Source organism: Salmo salar, chromosome ssa01 (assembly GCF_905237065.1).
Source record: "Salmo salar chromosome ssa01, Ssal_v3.1, whole genome shotgun sequence".
NCBI lineage: Eukaryota > Metazoa > Chordata > Actinopteri > Salmoniformes > Salmonidae > Salmo > Salmo salar.
This window is the reverse complement of record NC_059442.1, coordinates 95,981,948-96,006,951: the sequence shown is the minus strand read 5'-3', so window position 1 is coordinate 96,006,951 and position 25,004 is coordinate 95,981,948. Positions and strand designations below refer to the sequence as shown.

General features: G+C 42.6%; 1 protein-coding gene across 3 annotated transcripts in view; it reads right to left on the bottom strand.

Moving 5' to 3' along the window:
* The window catches only part of galt2 (Polypeptide N-acetylgalactosaminyltransferase 2), a 138,103-nt gene extending 113,099 nt beyond the window's left edge, over positions 1-25,004 (bottom strand). For 2 of the 3 annotated variants that reach the window (XR_001329933.2, XR_001329936.2), the window contains exon 1: positions 24,747-25,004. Coding sequence is in view for 1 of the 3 variants with exons in the window: in NM_001173688.1 (NP_001167159.1) it covers positions 24,747-24,842 (96 nt within the window). In the remaining 2 variants the exon portion in view is untranslated. 3 annotated transcript variants of the gene reach the window in all.

Below are 25,004 nucleotides of genomic sequence, written 5' to 3'. Positions count from 1 at the left end.
ATACAGTCGCCAGTCCCCATCAGATGGTCCTGTAATTACAGTCGCCAGTCCCCATCAGATGGTCCTGTAATTACAGTCGCCAGTCCCCATCAGATGGTCCTGTAAACAGTAGCTAGCTGGATGAGGACTGTGGATGGTAAGGTGACCACTTAGGGGCAGATCAGTTGATAACATTAAACAGAGCTTATAAACTCCATGGAGAAGTCTGTATACATGTAAATCCATAAAATGATAGTGACTAGACACGTTACGAGCATTGTATGATGACTAGCAAAAGGATTCAATGAAACCTAATCAAAACTGTTTTGGATGAATAGAATTTGAATGAAAACTCCAGATGTTTTGATCACCTGCTTAGTATTCATTCCATGAGATACAAACAAGATCTTAATTCATCCCCATATATAAAACACAGCCCAGTTAGACTAAGTTTCAGATATCTCAAGTAATCCTGTTCCTTTCCCATGGTATTGTCTCAAATGAAACCCCCAAGCTGCAGTCTCCAGAGGGGCTGAGGTTACAACCTGGGACAGTAAGGTTGCCCACAGTGCAGCCAACGAGAGTCAGCATAGCAACTGTTGCTCATGTCTCCACTGAGTGGCCATGATGTGCATAATTTACTAGGCACAGGTTAAAAAGTTTGACAAGTCATGTGGTCTGCCCAATTTCACTGTTTCATACAATTTGGGGGCCTCAAAATTGTTGACAGGTAGAAAAAAAGCAATTAGTGTTTAGCTACAGTCATTGATGGCTTGAAGTTCATAAACCACTGTGAATGTAATGACCTGAACATTTACCCAGCAGTAGTCTTAATTTTGTATTTATTTTATTTCATCTTTATTTAACCAGGTAGGCAAGTTGAGAACAAGTTCATTTACAATTGCGACCTGGCCAAGAAAAAGCAAAGCAGTTCGACACATACAGAGTTACACATGGAGTAAAACAAACATACAGTCAATAATACAGTAGAAAAATAAGTCTATATACAATGTGAGCAAATGAGGTGAGATAAGGGAGGTAAAGGCAAAAAAGGCCATGGTGGCAAAGTAAATACAATATAGCAAGTAAAACACTGGAATGGTAGATTTGCAGTGGAAGAAAGTGCAAAGTAGAAATAATGGGGTGCAAAGGAGCAAATTAACCTGTTGGGGGTAGGGGGTAGTATTTGCACGGCCGGATAAAAAACGTACCCAATTTAATCTGGTTATTACTACTGCCCAGAAACTAGTATATGCATATAATGATTGGCTTTGGATAGAAAACACCCTAAAGTTTCTAAAACTGTTTGAATGGTGTCTGTGAGTATAACAGAACTCATATGGCAGGCAAAAACCTGAGAAGATTCCTTACAGGAAGTGACCTGTCTGACAAGTTCTTGTTCTTCTTGGCTCTCTTTAATGAAAACTGAGGATCTTTGCTGTAACGTGACACTTCCTACGGCTCCCATAGGCTCTCAGAAGGCGGGAAAAAGCTGAATGATGTAATTCCAGCCACTGGCTGAAAAACATTAGCGCTTTTGGTAAGTGCTCTATCAGAGGACAATGGGACGGAGGCGCGTGCACGAGTCGACCCCATGTTTTTATTTTCTCTCTCTTTGAACCTAAACACGCTTTCCCGGTCGGAATATTATCGCTTTTTTACGAGAAAAACAGCATAAAAATTGATTTTAAACAGCGGTTGACATGCTTCGAAGTACGGTAATGGAATATTTAGAAAGTTTTTGTGACGAAATGCGTCGTGCGCGTCACCCTTCTTTACCATTCGGATAGTGTCTTGAACGCACGAACAAAACAGAGGATATTTGAACATAACTATGGATTATTTTGAACCAAACCAACATTTGTTATTGAAGTAGAAGTCCTGGGAGTGCATTCTGATGAAGAACAGCAAAGGTAATAACATTTTTCTTATAGTAAATCTGACTTTGGTGAGGGCTAAACTAGGTGTCAAAATAGCTATCCCTGTGATGCCGGGCTATCTACTCAGAATATTGCAAAATGTGCTTTCACCGAAAAGCTATTTTAAAATCGGACATAGCGAGTGCATAGAGGAGTTCTGTATCTATAATTCTTAAAATAATTGTTATGCTTTTTGTGAACGTTTATCGTGAGTAATTTAGTAAAATATTCCCGGAAGTGTTCGCGTGGGTATGCTAGTTCTGAACGTCACATGCTAATGTAAAAAGCTGGTTTTTGATATAAATATGAACTTGATTGAACAAAACATGCATGTATTGTAGAACATAATGTCCTAGGGTTGTCATCTGATGAAGATCATCAAAGGTTAGTGCTGCAATTAGCTGTGGTTTGGGTTTATGTGACATTATATGCTAGCTTGAAAAATGGGTGTCTGATTATTTCTGGCTGGGTACTCTACAACGAAAGCAAAACATTAGATTATGTCAGCAAAGGCTTTTTGAAATCGGACAGTGTGGTTAGATTAACGAGAGTCTTGTCTTTAAAATGGTGTAAAATAGTCATATGTTTGAGAAATTGAAGTAATAGCATTTCTAAGGTATTTGAATAACGTGCCACGGGATTCAACTGGCTGTTGAGTAGGTGGGACGATTTCATCCCACCGACCCTAGAGAAGTTAAATAAATAAATACAGTAGGGGAAGAGGTAGTTGTTTAGGCTACATTATACATGGGCTATGTACAGGTGCAGTGATCTGTGAGCTGCTCTGACAGCTGGTGCTTAAAGCTAGTGAGGTAGATAAGTGTTTCCAGTTTCAGAGATTTTTGTAGTTCGTTCCAGTCATTAGCAGCAGAGAACTGGAAGGAGACGGCCAAAGGAGGAATTGGCTTTGGGGGTGACCAGAGAGATATACCTGCTGGAGCGCGTGCTACAGGTGGGTGCTGCTATGGTGACCAGTGAACTGAGATAAGGGAGGACTTTACCTAGCAGGGTCTTGTAGATGACCTGGAGCCAGTGGGTTTAGCGACGAGTATGAAGCGAGGGCCAGCCAACGAGAGCGTACAGGTTGCAGTGGTGGGTAGTATATGGAGCTTTGGTGACAAAACGGATGGCACTGTGATAGACTGCATCCAGTTTATTGAGTAGGGTATTGGAGGCAATTTTGTAAATGACATCGCCGAAGTCGAGGATCGGTAGGATGGTCAGTTTTACGAGGGTATGTTTGGCAGCATGAGTGAAGGATGCTTTGTTGCGAAATAGGAAGCCAATTCTAGATTTAACTTTGGATTGGAGATGTTTGATGCGAGTCTGGAATGAGAGTTTACAGTCTAACCAGACACCTAGGCATTTGTAGTTGTCCACATATTCAGAACCGTCCAGTGTAGTGATGCTGGACGGACGGGCGGGCAGGTGCGGGCAGCAATCGGTTGAAGAGCATGCATTTAGTTTTACTTGTATTTAAGAGCAGTTGGAGGCCACGGAAGGAGAGTTGTATGACATTGAAGCTCGTCTGGAGGGTTGTTAACACAGTGTCCAAAGAAGGGCCAGAAGTATACAGAATGGTATCGTCTGCGTAGAGGTAGATCAGAGACTCACCAGCAGCAAGAGTGACATCATTGATGTATACAGAGAAAAGAGTTGGCCCAAGAATTGAACCCTGTGCCACCCCCATAGAGACTGCCAGAGGCCCGAACAACAGGCCATCCGATTTGACACATTGAACTCTATCAGAGATGTAGTTGGTGAACAGGTGAGGCAATCATTTGTAAAACCAAGGCTATTGAATCTGCCGCTGAGGATGTGGTGACTGACAGAGTCGAAAGCCTTGGCCAGGTCAATGAATACGGCTGCACAGTATTGTTTCTTATCGATGGCGGTTATGATGTCGTTTAGGACCTTGAGCGTGGCTGAGGTGCACCCATGACCAGCTCTGAAACCAGATTGCATAGCGGAGAAGGTGCGGTGGGATTCGAAATGGTCGGTAATCTGTTTGTTGACTTGGCTTACGAAGACCTTAGAAAGGCAGGGTAGGATAGATATAGGCCTGTAGCAGTTTGGGTCAGGGGGATGACCGCAGCTGAAGAGGGGGAGGGGGATGACCGCAGCTGCTTTCCAATCTTTGGGAATCTCAGACGACACGAAAGAGAGGTTGAACAGGCTAGTAATAGGGGTTGCAACAATTTCGGCTGATAATTTTAGAAAGGGTCCAGATTGTTTAGCCCGGCTGATTTGTAGGGGTCCAGATTTTGCAGCTCTTTCAGAACATCAGCTGACTGGATTTGGGAGAAGGAGAAATGGGGAAGGCTTGGGCCTGTAGCTGTGGGGGATGCAGTGCTGTTGACCGCGGTAGGGGTAGCCCGGTGGAAAGCATGGCCAGCCGTAGAAAAACGCTTATTGAAATTCTCAATTATAGTGGATTTATCGGTGGTGACAGAGTTTCCTATCCTCAGTGCAGTGGGCAGCTGGGAGGTGTTATTATTCTCCATGGACTTTAGTGTCGAAGAACTTTTTTAGTTTGTGTTGCAGGAAGCAAATTTCTGCTTGAAAAAGCTAGCCTTGGCTTTTGTAACTGCCTGTGTATATTGGTTTCTAACTTCCCTGAAAAGTTGCATATCACGTGGGCTGTTCGATGCTATTGCAGAACACCACAGGGTGTTTTTGTGTTGGTTAAGGGCAGTCAGGTCTGGAGAGAACCAAGGGCTATATCTGTTCCTGGTTCTAAATTTCTTGAATGGGGCATGCTAATTAAAGATGGTGAGGAAGGCATTTAAAAAAAATAACCAGGCTTCCTCTACTGATGGAATGAGGTCAATATCCTTCCAGGATACCCCGGCCAGGTCGATTAGAAAGGCCTGCTCGCTGAAGTGTTTCAGGGAGCGTTTGACAGTGATGAGTGGAGGTCGTTTGACCGCTGACCCACTACGGACGCAGGCAATGAGGCAGTGATCGCTGAGATCTTGGTTGAAAACAGCAGAGGTGTATTTAGAGGACAAGTTGGTTAGGATGATATCTATGAGGGTTGCTGTGTTTACGGCTTTGGGGTGGTACCTGGTAGGTTCATTGATAATTTGTGTGAGATTGAGGGCATCAAGCTTAGATTGTAGGATGGCTGGGGTGATAATTAACCTGTTATGGCTAGGGGGCAGTATTTTCACGGCCGGATAAAAAACGTACCCGATTTAATCTGGTTATTACTCCTGCCCAGAAACTAGAATATGCATATAATTATTAGCTTTGGATAGAAAACACTCAAAAGTTTCTAAAACTGTTTGAATGGTGTCTGTGAGTATAACAGAACTCATTTGGCAGGCCAAAACCTGAGAAGATTCTGTACAGGAAGTACCCTGTCTGACCATTTCTTGGCCTTCTTGATTATCTCTATCCAATACAGGGGATCTCTGCTGTTACGTGACACTTCCTACGGCTCCCATGGGCTCTCAGAAGGCAGCAAAAAGCTGAATCGTGGCTTTGCAGGCTCTGGCTGAAAAACAGTAGCGCGTTTAGATAGTACTCTGACCGGCCACTATGAAACTGAGGCTCGTGCACGAGTCGACTCCATGTTTTTATTCTTTCGTCTTTGAACGAAAACCACCACTCCCGGTTGGAATATTATCGCTTTTTTACGAGAAAAATTGCATAAAAATTGATTTTAAACAGCGGTTGACATGTTCGAAGTACGGTAATGGAATATTTAGATTTTGTCACGAAATGCGTCGTTGCGCGTGACCCTTCGTCACCCTTGGATAGTGTCTTGAACGCACGAACAAAACGCCGCTATTTGGATATAACTATGGATTATCTTGAACCAAACCAACATTTGTTATTGAAGTAGAAGTCCTGGGAGTGCATTCTGACGAAGAACACCAAAGGTAATCAAACTTTTCTAATAGTAAATCGGAGTTTGGTCACGGCTAAACTTGGTGCGTGTCAAAATAGCTAGCCGTGATGGCTGGGCTATCTATTCAGAATATTGCAAAATGTGCTTTCACCGAAAAGCTATTTTAAAATCGGACACCTCGATTGCACAAAGGAGTTCTGTATCTATAATTCTTAAAATAATTGTTATGTTTTTTGTGAACGTTTATCGTGAGTAATTTAGTAAATTCACTGGAAGTGTTCGGTGGGAATGCTAGATCTGAACGTCACATGCTAATGTAAAAAGCTGGTTTTTGATTTAATATGACCTTGATTGAACAAAACATGCATGTATTGTATAACATAATGTCCTAGGCGTGTCATCTGATGAAGATCATCAAAGGTTAGTGCTGCATTTAGCTGTGGTTTTGTTTTTTGTGACATTATATGCTAGCTTGAAAAATGGGTGTCTGATTATTTCTGGCTGGGTACTCTGCTGACATAATCTAATGTTTTGCTTTCGCTGTAAAGCCTTTTTGAAATCGGACAGTGTGGTTAGATAAAGGAGAGTCTTGTCTTTAAAATGCTGTAAAATAGTCATATGTTTGAAAAATGGAAGTTTTTGTATTTTTGAGGAATTTGTAATTCGCGCCACGCCTATCATTGGATATTGGAGCAGGTGTTCCGCTAGCGGAACGTCTAGATGTAAGAGGTTAAGCATGTCCCAGTTTAGGTCACCTAGCAGCACGAGCTCTGAAGATAGATGGGGGGCAATCAGTTCACATATGGAGTCCAGAGCACAGCTGGGGGCAGAGGGTGGTCTATAGCAGGCGGCAACAGTGAGAGACTTGTTTTTAGAGAGGTGGATTTTTAAAAGTAGAAGTTCAAATTGTTTGGGTACAGACCTGGATAGTAGGACAGAACTCTGCAGGTTCTCTCTGCAGTAGATTGCAACACCACTCCCTTTGGCCATTATATCTTGTCTGAAAATGTTGTAGTTAGGGATGAAGATTTCAGAGTTTTTGGAGGTCTTCCTAAGCCAGGATTCAGACACGGCTAGGACATCCGGGTTGGCAGAGTGTGCTAAAGCAGTGAATAAAACAAACTTAGGGAGGAGGCTTCTAATATTATCATGCATGAAACCAAGGCTATTACGGTTACAGAAGTCATCAAAAGAGAGCGCCTGGGGAATAAGAGTGGAGCTAGGCACTGCAGGGCCTGGATTCACCTCTACATCACCAGAGGAACAGTAGGATAAGGGTACGGCTAAAAGCTATGAGAATTGGTCGGCTATGACGTCTGGAATAGAGAGTAAAAGGAGCAGGTTTCTGGGGGCGATAAAATAGCTTCAAGGTATAATGTACAGACAAACGTATGGTATGATGTGAATAGAGTGGAGGTAAACCTAGGCATTGAGTGATGAGAGATATTGTCTCTAGAAACATCATTGAAACCAGGTGATGTCATAGCATGTGTGGGTGGTGGAACTGAAAGGTTGGATAAGGTATAATGAGCGGGGCTAGAGGCTCTACAGTGAAATAAGCCAATAAACACTAACTAGAATAGCAATGGACAAGGCATATTGACATTAAGGAGAGGCATGCTTAGCCGAGTGATCATAAGGGTCCAGTGAGATTCAGACAGCTAGCCGGTCCACAGGTAGCAAGCTGGCAGAAGACGGAGGGAGCTCTGTTTTTAGCCACCTTGTGCGTTTCCGTCTGTAGATGAGTGGGGTTCCGTGTGGTAGGGGGGACTAGTCCAATTGGCAAAATAGTTATAGTGGCCCAAGAAAATTGTCCGATAGACCTATTCAGATAGCAGCCGATAAGACAGCTAACGATTAGCAGGCCGCAGATGGTCGTTCAGGTTACGTCGCGACGGAGGGGCCAGTTGGATAACTCCCTCGGGCAGATAACGCCAGTAGTCCAGTCATGAAGGCCTGATGGGGCTCTGCATCGGCAGTAAAACGGGTCCGGATAGGTGATTGTAGCCCAGGAGGGGCTGATGGAACTCTTCAGCTGGCTAGCTCCGGAATAATTGAGGTTTGCTCTGGGACTGACATTAGCCAATAGTCACTCGGATAGCAGCTCGCTAGCTGCAAGATCCAGGTGTAAATGTCCAGAGCTTGCGATAGAAATCCGGGGATATGGAGAGAAAAATAGGTTCGGTATGCTCTGGTCTGCTTCGCGTTGTACAAAACTGGCGATAGCTATTCGAGCTAAGGGATAGCTGATGTCTGCCAACTGTGGTTAGCTGAATACTAACTGTTGTGGATTTCAGATTTGAGGTGAATAATAGTTTTTTTTTTTTGAATTGGTGAGGCGAGTTGCAGGAGAGTGCTTTGAAGTTGAGTTTTTCAGAAGAAAATATATATATAAAAAGATATGCGAAGTATATATACACACATACATCCTCAAAATATGTTATTTGAATTGGGATGCAGCCATTTTGGATGGGCTGAGTGAGAAGAGGAGTGGGAGTGCTCAGAATCGTGACAGATACAAGGAGCAGGAAACATTCTCTCATTAGACCCTGGTCTCACAGACAGGCAGATGGCTCCCTCAACTGTCAATTCATCAGGACCCATGGAAACAAAGCACTATTTTCCTTCTCTCTTCATTTGCCAATCCCTCCCTCTTTACTCCAAGAACATTTTCCTTGGCCAACTGGGCTGGTCCACCCTTACTGCCAGCCTTGAGGGATATTCTCTGCATGCCATCATCCTCTCTCACGTTGCCAGTTAAGTCATTCTGGAAATGGTGCATATAACAATTCATGCTGCCAGCTCATTTCAAAACAAACAATTAAAACAGTAGTCATTATACTTCAATTCCAGTTTTGGGGAAATACACATTTCCAATACCCCTAGAAGAAAGATGGTGCTTATTATCAGATAAATAAGATGACTCTCTGTAATTGATTCAGTGATGCACAACTGGGAGAAAATACAGCCAAATCTGAATCTATAGAATAAGATGGGAATCAGGGCCTCATTATGGTTCCATCCTTTCTATACACAAGTTATGTAAAGCATAGACAAGCTGTTGGACCTTTCCTCTGCAATGTAATCAGTTTCAATCAGAATGATTTTGGAAGAATGGGGCAATAACTTTTGCGTCATTGTGCTGTTTGAGACAGGAGTAACTGTTCTTATTCTATTAACACAGTTGAGCTAGTCTAACAATCTTTTTGTGTTGTGTCTTAATGCCGTGTGGGAACCAGGCATAAGATGGGTGAAATGTAGGACTTATGTTTGTGCTCTTTATTGCTCAGTCTAATCATGGCCTCGAGAACACTGGTTAGGCTAAATATCCATCTTCATCACATAGCTGTAACAGTCGTTTCATTTGCTGTCAAATTAGCATAATAACACCAACTTTATTTTTTATTGTGTATTAACTGTGATTGCATTGTTCACCACAGTAATTTTGGCTCGTTACAGACAACCGCTGTCTCTCTCTGGATGTCTCAAAGTCGCTCCCATGTTTCATTGCTAAGCCAAATTGTTAACTGACTATATACGAGAAAGCTCAAATGTGACATATCATTCACAGTATATCAAATGCTAAAGTCCCAGGATGTTTCTCTAACATCTCTCTGCTAGTACATAAACCCCTGGGTTATGTGCAGTTGGACAGTGCAACTCACAGTGACAAGATCAGGTTAGTTGGAAACTGAATTGAAGATCCAATTAGATTGAATTATCTTTCTTGCCTCCCATATGCTCAAAATGTGATCTCAAAATATAGTACTATATCAAAATATTGACATCAAAATGTGGCCTTGTTATACCAATGTAACAGGGTTGGTTATGTTTCCACTTGACACTGAATAAATATGTATTCAATGTTCATGTATTCCAATTGGTTGGTTAAATGTACATATCAGTAAGGTGTTATGCCATTAGTCATGCATGCAGATAGGGGGAGATAGCAAATGTAAATTCTTCCCAGTCTGATACTGCCATGCAAGCGGTAGGTCACGTTGTGAAATATTGGATTCTATTGTCATATTTACGAGTTCACTAGGTACATGGGCTGATGTGTGTATACTGTAGGTATAAGGTACCAGTTAGATATTGGGGGCATCCTGGGATTAGCTTCTGTATGTTATTGCTGAAAGCAAGCTCTAATTGTAATGATCACATTAGGCCCTGCTAATTCACAGTTATTTCCATGTTAAAACAGACAAATCACAAATCTACAGCCATCAACATCCTGTTATCCTGCACATCTAATGTGCTTCATTGTGTCTATCGTGAGAATAAACACCAATCAACTGGGATCGACGGCCAGACAGTCCTTTCTTTAAAAACAACGCAAGAGAGTTACGAAGTACAATCACATGGGTATCCTCTGTAAATTAATTATTGAAAGTTTGTGTGTTTGTCAAAGTCCTTTAACGTCTTAAATTCATGCCTCCAATAGGCAAGCATCTTGCTTTTAGAATAGGAAAGACATGTTCAATTGCCTACAACACACAGAGATTCTCAATTTCTCCAGAGGAGGGATTATTTGTCATTCCTGATCGAGAAGTTGTAAAGCATTCAGTCCTTTTCAAAGAAGGAAACAAATCACTGGCAGGGAAAGTGCGATTTCATTTGCTCAACTTCCAGTAAGAATATAGTATCCACACAGGGGGTTTAATTTACCGAAAATACTAGGGCTACTGTCTAGTTCCGGGTGTTGATCAGTGTTTTTAGCCTTTGGACTCAAAGCTCATGACAAATACCTGCAAAACCACCAAATCTGTTGGCTCACATTGCTGCCATGTCTTTTTCCAAGAAACAGCCTACAGCAGTCAGCATGAGGGCCAGTCATGCATTCCACACATACAGTACCAATCAAAAGTTCAGACACCTACTCAATCCAGAGTTATTTATTTTTTCTATTAGACATCAAAACTGAAATAACACATATGGAATCATGCAGTAACCAAACAAGCGTTAAACAAATCAAAATATATTTTAGATTCTTCAAAGTAGCCACACATTGCCTTGAGAGCTTTGCACACTCTTCGCATTCTCTCAACCAGCTTCATGAGGTAGTCACCTGGAATGCATTTCAATTAACAGGTGTGCCTTGTTAAAAGCTAATTTGTGGAATGTCTTTTCTTCTTAATGCGTTTGAGCCAATCAGTTGTGCTGTGACAAGGTAGACAGAAAAAAGCCCTATTTGGTAAAAGACCAAGTCCATATTATGGCAAGAACAGCTCAAATAAGCAAAGAGAAACAACAGTCCATCATTACTGACATGAAGGTCAATTAATGTGGAAAATGTCAAGAACTTTGAAAGTTTCTTTAAGTGCAGCCGCAAAAACCATCCAGAGCAATGATGAAACTGGCTCTCATGAGGACCGCCATAGGAAATGAAGACCCAGAGTTACCTCTGCTGCAGAGGATAAGTTCATTAGATTTAACGGCACCTGAGATTGCAGCCCAAATAAATGCTTCACAGAGTTCAAGTAACAGACATCTCAACATCAACTGTTCAAAGGAGACTGCATGAATCAGGCCTTCGTGGTCGAATGACTCCAGAGAAACCACTACTAAAAAGGGACACCAATAAGAGACTTGCTTGGGCCAAGAAACACGAGCAATGGACATTAGACCAGTGGAAATCTGTACTTTGGTCTGATGAGTCCAAATGTGAGATTATTGGTTACAATTGCCATGTCTTTGTGAGATGCAGAGTAGGTGAACGGATGATCTCGGCGTGTGTGGTTCCCACCGTGAAGCATGGAGGAGGAGGTGTGATGGTGCTTTGCTGGTGAAACTGTCTGATTTATTTAGAATTCAAGGCACACAACCAGCATGGCTATAACAGCAATAGGCCATCCCATCTGGTTTGCGCTCAGTGGGACTATAATTGGTTTTCAACAGGACAATGACCCAACAGACCTCCAGGCTGTGTAAGGGCTATTTGACCACGGAGAGTGATGGAGTGCTGCAGCAGATGACCTGGCCTCCACAATCACCTGACCTCAACCTATATTGAGATTTTTTTTTATTTCACCTTTATTTAACCAGGTAGGCTAGTTGAGAACAAGTTCTCATTTACAACTGCGACCTGGCCAAGATAAAGCAAAGCAGTACGAAACAAACAGTTACACATGGAATAAACAAAAACAGTCAATAACACAATTGAGAATAAAATGTTTATATACAGTGTGTGCAAATGAGCTAAGATAAGGGAGGCAATAAATAGGCCATCGTGGCGAAATAATTACAATTTAGCAAGTATACACTGGAGTGATGGATGTGCAGAAGATGAAGGTGCAAGTAGAGACACTCGGGTGCAAAGGAGCAAAAAAATAAATAACTGTATGGGGATGAGGTAGTTGGATGGGCTATGTACAGGTGCAGTGATCTGTGAGCTGCTCTGACAGCTGGTGCTTAAAGTTAGTGAGGGAGATATGAGTCTCCAGCATCAGTGATTTTTGCAATTCGTTCCAGTTATTGGCAACAGAGAATTGGAAGGAAAGGCAGCCAAAGGAGGAATTGGCTTTGGGGGTGACCAGTAAAATATACCTGCTGGAGCGCGTGCTGCTATGGTGACCAGTAAGCTGAGATAAAGTGGGGCTTTACCTAGCAAAGACTTATAGATGCCCTGGAGCCAGTGGGTTTGGCGACGAATATGAAGCGAGGGCCAGCCAACGAGAGTGTACAGGTCGCAGTGGTGGGTAGAATATGGGGCTTTGCTGACAAAACGGATGGCACTGTGATAGACTGCATCCAGTTTGTTGAGTGTTGGAGGATATTTTATAAATGACATCGCCGATGTCAAGGATCGGTAGGATAGTCAGTTTTACGAGGGTATGTTTGGCAGCATGAGTGAAGGATGCTTTGTTGCGAAATAGGAAGCCGATTCTAGACTTAATTTTGGATTGGAGATGCTTAATGTGAGTATGGAAAGAGAGTATACAGTCTAACCAGACACCTAGGTATTTGTAGTTGTCCACATATTCTAAGTCAGAACCATCCAGAGCAGCGATAGCCGGGCGGGCAGCGATCAGTTGAAGAGAATGCATTTAGTTTTACTTGCATTTAAGAGCAGTTGGAGGCCACGGAAGGAGAGTTGTATGGCATTGAAGCTCGTCTGTAGGTTAATTAACCTCTCTGGGATAGGGGGAGTATTTTCATGTCCGGATGAAAAGCGTGCCCAAAGTAACCTGCCTGCAACTCAGGCCCAGAAGCTAGGATATGCATATATTTAGTAGATTTGGATAGAAAACACTCTGAAGTTTCTAAAACTGTTAGAATAATGTCTGAGTATAACAGAACTGATTTGGCAGGTGAAACGCCGAGCACAATCCATCCAGGGGAAAAATTGGAGGTTATTGTGTTTTCCAATGGTTTTCTATGGGAGACCTGATTTATTAGGGCCCAGAATGCAGTTCATATGGCTTCCACAAGAAAAGAAGAAGTAGGGCTGTTCTTTGTAGGTGTCACTCTAAAGGGCTTTAGTCTTTTGTTGCGCATGAACTGGAGCGCACTTTGTTGTTTTTATCCGGTATTAGAAACAGTTTATTCCGTCTTAAATTGCATCGTTTATTTACATTGTAGGATACCCGAGGTTGGATTACGAGCGTTGTTTGAAATGTTTGGACCAAGTTTACAGGTAACTTATTAGATACTTTGTAGTCATGTTGGAACATGTGTATTTCTGAATCAAAACGCGCCAAATAAAAGGGACATTTTGGGGATATAAAGAAAGAATTTATCGAACAAAACGACCATTCATTGTGTCACTGAGACATTTCAGATTGCAAAAAGAAGATCTTCAAAAGGTAAGGCATTTATTATATGGCTTGGTCCAAAAGGTCCAAAAGTATACAGAATGGTGTCGTCTGCATAGAGGTGGATCAGAGACTCATCAGCAGCAAGAGCGACATCATTGATGTATACAGAAAAAAGAGTCGGCCCGAGAATTGAACCCCGTGGCACCCCCATAGAGACTGCCAGAGGTCCGGACAACAGGCCCTCCGATTTGAAACACTGAACTCTCTCTGAGAAGTAGTTGGTGAATCAGGCGAGGCAGTCATTTGAGAAACCAAGGCTGTTGAGTCTTGCCGATAAGAATGTTGTGATTGACGGAGTCGAAAGCCTTAGCCAGGTCGATGAAAACGGCTGCACAGTAATGTCTCTTATCGATGGCGGTTATGATATCGTTTAGGACCTTGAGCGTGGCTGAGGTGCACCCATGACCAGCTTGGAATCCAGATTGCATAGCGGAGAAGGTATGGTGGGATTCGAAATGGTCGGTGATCTGTTTGTTGACTTGTCTTTCGAAGACCTTAGAAAGGCAGGGTAGGAAAGATATAGGTCTGTAGCAGTTTGGGTATAGAGTGTCTCCCCCTTTGAAGAGGGGGATGACTGCGGCAGTTTTCCAATCTTTAGGGGATCTCAGACGATACGAAAGAGAGGTTGAACAGGCTAGTAATAGGGGTTGCAACAATTTTGGCTGATAATTTTAGAAAGAGAGGGTCCAGATTGTCTAGCCCTGCTGATTTGTAGGGGAGAAAGGGGAGAAATGGGGGAGGCTTGGGCAAGATGCTGTCGGGGGTGCAGGGCTTTTGACCAGGGTAAGGGTGGCCAGGTGGAAAGCATGGCCAGCCATAGAAAAATGCTTATTGAAATTCTCAATTATTGTGGATTTATCAGTGGGACAGTGTTTCCTAGCCTCAGTGCAGTGGGCAGCTGGGAGGAAGTGCTCTTATTCTCCATAAACTTTACAGTGTCCCAGAACTTTTTTGTTTGTTTGTGCTGCAGGATGCACATTTCTGCTTGAAAAAGCTAGCCTTAGCTGTCCTAACTGCCTGTGTATATTGGTTCCTAACTTCCCTGAAGAGTTGCATATCGCAGGGGCTATTTGATGTTAATGCCGTACGCCACAGATGGTTTGGGATGAGTTGGACCGCAGAGTGCAGGAAAAGCAGCCAACAAGTACTTAGCATATGTGGGAACTCCTTCAAGATGGTCAGAAAGCATTCCAGGTGAAGCTGTTTGAGAGAATGACAAGAGTGTGCAAAGCTGTCATCAAGGCAAAGGGTGGCTACTTCGAAGAATCTAAAATATATTTTGATTTGTTTAACACTTTTTTGGTTAATACATGATTCCATGTGTTATTTCATAGTTAAGACAAAACTATTATTCTACAATGTAGCAAATAGTAAAAGTATAAAGTAAAATCAGGTAAAACAGGTATGTACAGTACTAGCTACAGAGCCTTCAGAAAGAATTCACATCCCTTGACTGTTCCACATTTTGTTGTTACAGCCTGAATTTAAAAATAGATTAAATATAGATTTTGTGTCACTGGCCTACACAAAATACCCCATAATGTCAAAGTGGAATTACGTTTTTTTAATTTTATTTTTCCAATTAATAAAAATGAGAAGTTGAAATGCCTTAAGTATTCACCCCTTTGTTAAAGCAAGCCTAAATAAGTAAAGGAGTAGAAATGTGCTGAACAAGTCACATAATAAGTTGCATGGACTCACTCTGTTCAACAATAGTGTTTAACGTGATTTTTTAATGACTAGCTCATCTCTGTACCCCACACGCAATTATCTGTAAGGTCCCGTCCGTCGAGCAGGGGACTAGGTCAGGATAAAAATAAACGGAATGGAGCCAAGCACAGGCAAAATCCTAGAGGAAAACCTGGTCCAGTCTGCTTTCCACCAGACACTGGGAGATTAAGTCACCTTTCAGCAGGATAATAACCTAAAACACAAGGCCACATCTACTCTGGAGTTGCTACCAAGAAGACAGAGAATGTTCCTGAGTGGCCGAGTTAGATTTTCAAGCAGATTTGCAACTATGGCAAGACCTGAAAATTGTTGTCTAGCAACAATCAACAAATATTGAGACAGCTTGAAGAATTTTGCAAAGAATAATGGGCAAATGTTGTACAATCCAGGTGTGAAATGATCTTAGAGACTTACCCAGAAAAACTCACAGCTGTAATGGCTGCCAAAGGTGATTCTAACATGACTCTGGGGTGTGAATACATATCTCATTTACATTTCTGTATTTTATTTTCAATACATTTGCAAAAAACGTTTAAAAAAAACATGTTTTCACTTTGTCATTATGGGGTAGTGTGTGTAGATGGGTGAGAGAAAAATATATATTTTAAATATTTTGAACTGTAACACAGTACCACAACAAAATGTGGAGTAAGTCAAGGGGTATGAATACTTTCTGAAGGCAGTGTAATTAAGAGGATACCATCAGCACACAAAATAGTTCTGGTATGACTCAAGTCTTAAAACAGGTTTTACCCAAATGAAAAGACCACAGCGGCAAGAGATACAGCAGCTCTTGAAATTAGTTCTAGTCTTCTGAACAACTCCAAACTATTGAACAGTTGCCTTATCCCTCATTCAAAAGTTAATTCCCACAGATGTCAATAAACACACCACATTTACAGTGGCTTTGTTCACGTTTGTTCCTTATCTGCATGGCCTTGGTTGTTCTAGATTTCCACAGTGGTACACTAAGACAAGCCAACACTGTTAGGATCATGTCTTCTCGTAGGCTTTGCCTGTGAGCCTGTACATTTCCAATAAGACGTGGAACTGACGTAATGTTCTTCAAACAGTGATTTTGTTGTGTCTAAGGCAACCAGGATATTTATGAGTGCCATCAGAAACGTTGAACTGGGCAGGGCACTGGGGTGGTAAAACAATCACTTACTGCTGTAAAGGAAGGAAAGGAAACCCAACTCCACTTTTTACAAAGTTAACAAACACTGTCTCTAAACCTCACCCATACAATAACTGCACACATTTTAAATACTATAGGATTGACCGATTGTAAGAAGTAACTCAAGCTATATAAAAATAGACCTTTGTCCTCACAGAGCTTCAGCATCTGGTAGGTAGGCTAGGTAGATCCAGTTCCCCCAGATCTACAGAGGGCATCAAAATGTGTATATGGGCAGGGGGCAGGAGCAGTAAGCCATGACTGTTAGAATGTAATGGGTGCATCCTGTTCAAATCACAGTGAGAGGAAACATCCACACACAGCAAATGGAAATCTGAATATCAATTATGCAAAAGCAGAGCTGGGGAGTATTTGTAAACTCAAAAACAATCCAGAAAACCAATAACGCTGAAATTCTTCTGGCAAATCCATTGTTCATTCTTCCAATAAAACAAAGCACATTGTTGAAGAAGGGGAAGAACGGGATCTGCCCTCTTCCATAAAACATGATTAGCCCAAGGAAAATAAATTGAAACAGGGTCTTAGGACAAATCTGAGGCATCAGCACTTTCATTTAAAGCACAAAGAGGTTATATTCCAGTTAGTGTTGATCGTCCTCAGAACCACCACTGGCCTGTGGCCTTCACACAATTCCAAACTCTTCTGGGAAGTGCAGGCTCTCAAACACATGAGATTGTTTTGTCAAAGCTGAGAACAAGTTTGTTACAAAGAGTCACAATGTTCACACTTGACAGAGGGCCAATAAATACAAACAGAAAGTGTGAGACTTTTCAGGGCAGTAGCCCTCTCTCCATAAACAGTTATAGCCCAGAAGGAAAACCCTGTTTAGTCAGCAGAGTAGTGAGGATGGCCTGTGTGTTATAAGTCCTCATGCCAAAGTACACATTCCTGCTGGTACCATCCCTGGCCTGTCCCTTCAGAGTCATATTACTGTCTTACAGGCTGTACACCAGTCCCTGTACAGCGGCTTGAGCACATCTGCCCCTTGTTAGACATAATACTGTCAGGGAGACAATCTCACTTATCCAAGTATTACAACCATGTGTGGATCACCAGTGTCCAAGTCAAGCTGTTTTACTGCCCCCTGTTCTACAGAGACTGAGCGTTGGAAAGCATTACGTTAATACCTCATAACTTAGAATAGACTTGACACACTATTGTAAACCTTATCAGGAAATCAAAGATGACAAAAAGAAAAATGGAGTAAGCATTGAGGAAATGTATTTATTTGACCATAATTCAGACTGGTATACCTAATCTTTAGTCACTATATTAATTGGACTTGATTTACACTCATTACCTGTAATGTAATCCAGCAGTAATGAATGTGTCCTATGAATGCTTTATTATCAGAGTCAATGCAATTCTTCACATGCCTGTGGTGTACTGCATCTTTATATCGACAGGTCCTAAGGAAAATGGAGCCATTGTGTACTGGGCAGCGCAGACCAGTGGGGTTTTGCCCAAACAGCCTCTGGCTCCCTTCACAGAAATGTATGGTGGTGAAGCATTTGCAATTCAGAATGTAATGACTACAGCTAATAAGCTCCATAAACATTTCACCAGTCAAAGCAGCATTCACCCCTCTCTTTTGTCTTTGCCTTGTCAAATGTCTCCATTCAGAAGTAGTGGTACTTGTCAAAACACTGTATGCCTAACCACCTGTCTCAATCATTAACAAAATAGCATCTTTCATCTTTCATGGACCCATAGAAAGGTCAGTTACATATTTCTCTCAAGTTATATATTCCTCAGAAGAGGAAAAACTCAGAAAGTAATCATTTAAAAGCTCACAGTGGGATATCAAAGAACAAAATTATTTCAGAGTAGGCTCCTTTCCTCATCATGGCACTGAGTACTACCACTGCTGGAGGTGAATGACAAGCTCCAAGCACCTGAACCACCCTATTGAACAAAACAATCATGGAAGAACACTGACAGTTCTGTACATCAGTAGAGCTCCTCAAGCACTGCAAGGAGACAGATCAGCTCCAAACCAGGTCCATTTATATGGCTTAGCCAGGAAGCAGATACTGTTGAAGTCGGAAGTTTACATACACCTTATTAACCAAATACATTTAAACTCAGTTTTCCACAATTCCTGACATTTAATCCTAGTAAAAAGTCCCTCTCTTAGGTCAGTTAGGATCACCACTATTTTAATAATGTGAAATGTCAGAATAATAGTAGAGAGAATGATTTATTTCAGCTTTTATTTCTTTCATCACATTCCCAGTGGGTCAGAAGTTTACATAAACGCAATTAGTATTTGGTAGCATTGCCTTTAAATTGTTTCACTTGGGTCAAACGTTTTGGGTAGCCTTCCACAAGCTTCCCACAATAAGTTCTTCCTGACAGAGCTGGTGTAACTGAGTCAGGTTTGAAGGACTCCTTGCTCGCACACACTTTTTCAGTTCTGCCCACACATTTTCTATAGGATTGAGGTTAGGGCTTTGTGATGGCCACTCCAATACCTTGACTTTGTTGTCCTTAAGCCATTTTGCCACAACTTTGGAAGTATGCTTGGGGTCATTGTCCATTTGGAAGACCCATTTGCAACCAAGCTTTACCTTCCTGACTGATGTCTTGAGATGTTGCTTCAATATAGCCACAACTTTCCTGCCTCCATGATGCCATCTATTTTGTGAAGTGGCATCATGGAGGCAGGAAAGTTGTGGCTATATTGAAGCAACATCTCAAGACATCAGTCAGGAAGGTAAAGCTTGGTTGCAAATGGGTCTTCCCTCCTGCTGCAAAGCACCCCCACAACATGATGCTGCCACCCCCGTACTTCACCGTTGGGATGGTGTTCTTCGGCTTGCAAGCCTCCCCCTTTTTGCGCCAAACATAACGATGGTCATTATGGCCATCATTATGGCCAACGTTAGTTCTATTTTTGTTTCATCAGACCAGAGGACATTTCTCCAAAAAGTACAATCTTTGTCCCCATGTGCAGTTGCAAATGGTAGTCTGGCTTTTTATGGCGGTTTTGGAGCAGTGGCTTCTTCCTTGCTGAGCGGCCTTTCAGGTTATGTCGATATAAGACTTGTTTTACTGTGGATATAGATACTTTTGTACCCGTTTCCTCCAGCATCTTCACAGGGTCCTTTGCTGTTGTTCTGGGATTGATTTGCACTTTTTGCACCAAAGTACGTTCATCTCTAGGAGACAGAACGTGTCCCCTTCCTGAGCGGTATGATGGCTGCGTGGTCCCATGGTGTTTATACCTGCGTACTATTGTTTGCACAGATAAACGTGGTACCTTCAGGTGTTTGGAAATTGCTTCCAAGGATGAACCAGACTTGTGGAGGTGTACAATTATTTTTCTGAGGTCTTGGCTGATTTCTTATGATTTTCCCATGATGTCAAGCAAAGAGTCACTGAGTTTGAAGGTAGGCCTTGGAATACATCCACAGGTACACCTCCAACTGACTCAAATGATGTCACTTAGCCTATCAGAAGCTTGTAAAGCCAAGACATAATTTTCTGGAATTTTCCAAGCTGTTTAAAGGCACAGTCAACTTAGTGTATGTAAACTTCTGACCCACTGGAATTGTGATACAGTGAATTATAAGTGAAATAATCTGTCTGTTAACAACTGTTGGGAAAATTACCTGTGTCATGCACAAAGTAAATGTCTTAACCGACTTGCCAAAACTATAGTTTATTAACAATACATTTGTGGAGTGGTTGAAAAACGAGTTTTAATGACTCCAACCTAAGTGCATGTAAACTTCTGACTTCAACTGTAAGAGCAACACACACACTGGATAAAGACAAGTAGACAACAACCCACAAAAACAGTAGTCCATGCTGATCAGGAGCAGAGCAGGGGAGAGATTAAACTTGGGGTTTCCCACTGTGATCAGCGGGCCCATCCAGACCCTCAATTCAGCCTAGTCAATATTAGATCAGGGATCGCTCTGCTGGATCAAAAGGGCAGAAGCTGGAAGGGCCTGGAATGCTCTCTAAAAACACTTTTTCTGGCTCCATGTTAAACCACATACAAGGCAAAGGTCAGGATAGAGCAGGGGCCTCAAAAGCAATGTGCTCTCCACATGACAACACATTTCTCCTCACAGGTAGGCAACACATTTCCCCTCACAGGTAGGTTAAAGATAAACAGTGGGAGTGGTGGTGAGAGACAACAACCTAGCGTCATTTCCACACGATTATTCATATGAATCAACCCAAGTGCATCCTACAACAGTAGACACATATACATAGCGGGAAAAATTATTTTGGGGGACTTCAAAAAACGGGCTCAGATCCTATGCTGGGTTTTGTTACGCTGAGTTATTCCGTAAACAACGGGAGATTGCAACATGCTACATCATAATAAATTGTCTGAGGAGAATAAAACTGCACTAGGTGTTGGCTCTGACCGAGGGAATAGTAATCCAGGAGGACTAGGTGTTGGCTCTGACCGAGGGAATAGTAATCCAGGAGGACTAGGTGTTGGCTCTGACCGAGGGAATAGTAATCCAGGAGGACTAGGTGTTGGCTCTGACCGAGGGAATAGTAATCCAGGAGGACTAGGTGTTGGCTCTGACCGAGGGAATAGTAATCCAGGAGGACTAGGTGTTGGCTCTGACCGAGGGAATAGTAATCCAGGAGGACTAGGTGTTGGCTCTGACCGAGGGAATAGTAATCCAGGAGGACTAGGTGTTGGCTCTGACCGAGGGAATAGTAATCCAGGAGGACTAGGTGTTGGCTCTGACCGAGGGAATAGTAATCCAGGAGGACTAGGTGTTGGCTCTGACCGAGGGAATAGTAATCCAGGAGGACTAGGTGTTGGCTCTGACCGAGGGAATAGTAATCCAGGAGGACTAGGTGTTGGCTCTGACCGAGGGAATAGTAATCCAGGAGGACTAGGTGTTGGCTCTGACCGAGGGAATAGTAATCCAGGAGGACTAGGAACACTCAAATATCAGAATACATTTGTGAATGAATGCCATTATTATTACAAACATTATTTCAGCAAATGAATCAAACATCCAGTGAGCTGTTCAAACCTGAACAAAATGTAACCTGAGGATTATCAGTTATGACATCAGCAGAGAATGAAGAAACTCCCTCTGCTCTAAACACACTTGACATTTTTAATGTACACTTCCCAATGCATTAATTCATTGTTATTCCAAAGAGAGCTTTGCTTTAAAAAGCTGAGGAAGCACAGCATGGCCATTCACACTCGCAGGCGCAGCTACAATGTTGTCCGCTGAGCCAGAGCAGAACAACCAGCTTGTCAATAATTGTGTTGCAGAGCGGAGATCAGATCAAACACAATGGAGCCAGAGATAAAAGCTGTCAATCTGGTTACCATACACGTCCAGTGAGTGCATTCTCACCAAGCCGCAGCAGCTCCCAATACAATAATGTGACAGGTCGGTGAAAGCATCCATCATCCAACCTGTCTGCTAAACACTGAGAACCTCCGACCTGTCTGCTAAACACTGAGGACCTCCGACCTGTCTGCTAAACACTGAGGACCTCCGACCTGTCTGCTAAACACTGAGGACCTCCGACCTGTCTGCTAAACACTGAGGACCTCCGACCTGTCTGCTAAACACTGAGGACCTCCGACCTGTCTGCTAAACACTGAGGACCTCCGACCTGTCTGCTAAACACTGAGGACCTCCGACCTGTCTGCTAAACACTGAGGACCTCCGACCTGTCTGCTAAACACTGAGGACCTCCGACCTGTCTGCTAAACACTGAGGACCTCCGACCTGCATAGAGGCCTAATTTAAGGCCTTCCAGTATATAGTTTACTCAGAGACAATTGCTGCCTTGAATTTACTATGTTTAGTTTATCATGTTAAGTCTCCAAAGTGAAAGTGTTGGGTTGAAACTGTAAATGTCTGGGTGACGTTTTGGGTAAAAATGTGTCTGTAAACAAGAACTTGCTCGGTGGAGAGCAATAAATTACATTATATTTAAATGGTTACAGAGGCCTTCTGAGCTGTGAGTACAGACAGAAGCCTTAACATCTGATGTACATTCCATCACACCATTCACTGTAAGATGCAAAAAAGGGTCAGGTAGCCTAGCGGTTAAGAGCGTTGGGCCAGTAACTGAAAGGTCACTGGTTCGAATCCCAGAGCTGACTAGGTGAAAAATCTGTCGATGTGCCCTTTTATTATATTTGTTTATGTAACTCAGCAAGTCAGTTAAGAACACATTGTTATTTACAATGATGGCCTACCCCGGCCAAACCCGGACGACGCTCGGCCAATTGAGCCCCACCCTGTGGGATTCCCAATCACGGCCAGTTGTGATACAGCCTGGATTCGAACCAGGGTCTGTGTGACACCCCTAGCACAGATGCAGTGCCTAAGACCGCCCTCGAGCAAGGTACTTAACCCTAAGTGTTCCTGTAAATCGCTCTGGATTAGAGCCCCTGCTAAATGACTACAATTTTTCATATAAGTGCATTGTTCAATTGAAATACACGCATGTGCGATGAGGATAAAAATACACTACCTAAATTACAGTGAAGAGCACTGTCAACAGTCCGAAACAGAGGGTTCCCGTCTGCAGTAGCAGGAGCCTGTAAACAGTCCGAAACAGAGGGTTCTAGTCTGCAGTAGCAGGAGCCTGTAAACAGTCCGAAACAGAGGGTTCTAGTCTGCAGTAGCAGGAGCCTGTAAACAGTCCGAAACAGAGGGTTCTAGTCTGCAGTAGCAGGAGCCTGTAAACAGTCCGAAACAGAGGGTTCTAGTCTGCAGTAGCAGGAGCCTGTAAACAGTCCGAAACAGAGGGTTCTAGTCTGCAGTAGCAGGAGCCTGTAAACAGTCCGAAACAGAGGGTTCTAGTCTGCAGTAGCAGGAGCCTGTAAACAGTCCGAAACAGAGGGTTCCCGTCTGCAGTAGCAGGAGGAAGCATAATGCTGTTGGGCTCTCAGCCACCGTGGTCTCCTTTTACTGTTGTTCTCCTGCAACAATGCAAAGCAGTCTCCACCCAAATCACAGACAGACAGCTGTAAGGCTAATTGGAGATATAGCTTGTCTTACACATGGATAGAAATACAATGAAAGTGCATTCTTTTGCAGGCTCATCTCCCTCCACAACAAAAGTCAGACATCAGATGCCCCCTTCCCACAGGAAGCATACCAGCAGCAACTTTATCACCCATATTTGAGTACAATGTGGGAGTTTAGCACAGCAGTGTCATTTGTGAGAGGTACCCTGTGATTTGGCCTTGAGGCGTCCCACTGCCTTGTACTCGCCAGGGAAATGGGTAACTGCTCGCTGATAACTGGAGATTAGGCCTTTGTTAATCAAATCAGAATGCCCATGGGTCCTTATCTAGCTGCACCACCTATCAGCCTAATGTCAAATGTAAGGGGCAGAATGAATGATCACACAATGACAAGGGGACCGTTAAGAGCCTAGGTGTTATCACAAGGGTTGGTTACATGATAAAAACGCTCATATTTTTGCTGAAAGGACAATTTAACTATAAGTGACGTGTTTGACCTCGTCAATCCTGTATATTAAGATAACAGAGAAATAAGAATTAAAGCCTTGGAAGAGAACTATAGTTGTTTTGTTATAAACTACAGGCATTAGCCTATTCCTCAATTGAAATGATATGACCATAAATAAACAGGGATTTTAACAAAGACAGACGGACGCATAAGGTTTGCATATTTTGTTACAATGTAGCCTATCCATCTGCAGCCGATATATTTCCTGCCAGTGTAGCGGGGGAATATATTTCAACACTGAAGTATTTGTAGACGATATACTTCACTGTTGAGGTCTTCCTAAATAGTGGAATAAGTAAGTGTTGTGTGCGTGAAACGCAGCTCTTCATAAAGTGTTCACAACCGCCCAGCTATTTAATCACAGCAAAATGATACGATACCAGACAGAGCAACGTTCAAATCATACAAGAGCTATATCCCTCATTTCAAGCAAATTAAAATAATCTAGTTGATGATGGAACAATATAATATTCCATAATATAAACCGCCTATCAAAATAGCCACTTGTTAAACATATTCACAATATGTTTCTCCTGAAAGCGAGCTCTGGGGGTGTATTTATTACGGAAACGATTTACCGTTTATTAAGAACCAAACGGAATCAAACAGAGAAAAACTTAAGTATGTTGGACAAATTCAGTTTGGTCGCTAATCGCTTCGTTCCATTTAAGAAACGTTTTGCAGCAGAATTGGCGTAATGAATACACCCCTGATGCATTTTCAATAAGAGCAAAAAGTGTCGGGGAAACCTACCTTTCGACTTAACGTTGTTCCCGAATAGAAATAATATGCTATGCCAAGCACCCACAGGACCGCGAAGCATAGTAACATCCTCGATTTCCTTCGCATTGCTGTCTGTTTGAATGTGAAATAAATGTCCGATAGCCTTATGCTTTGATTAAAGCGTCCTGTATCCGAGCTGTGTGCCTGCAATTGACGAGCAATGTTCAGCGCAGCTTCGGCAGTCCAGCAGAGAAAGCAGGAAACAGCCGACATCACGAGGTTAGAGGT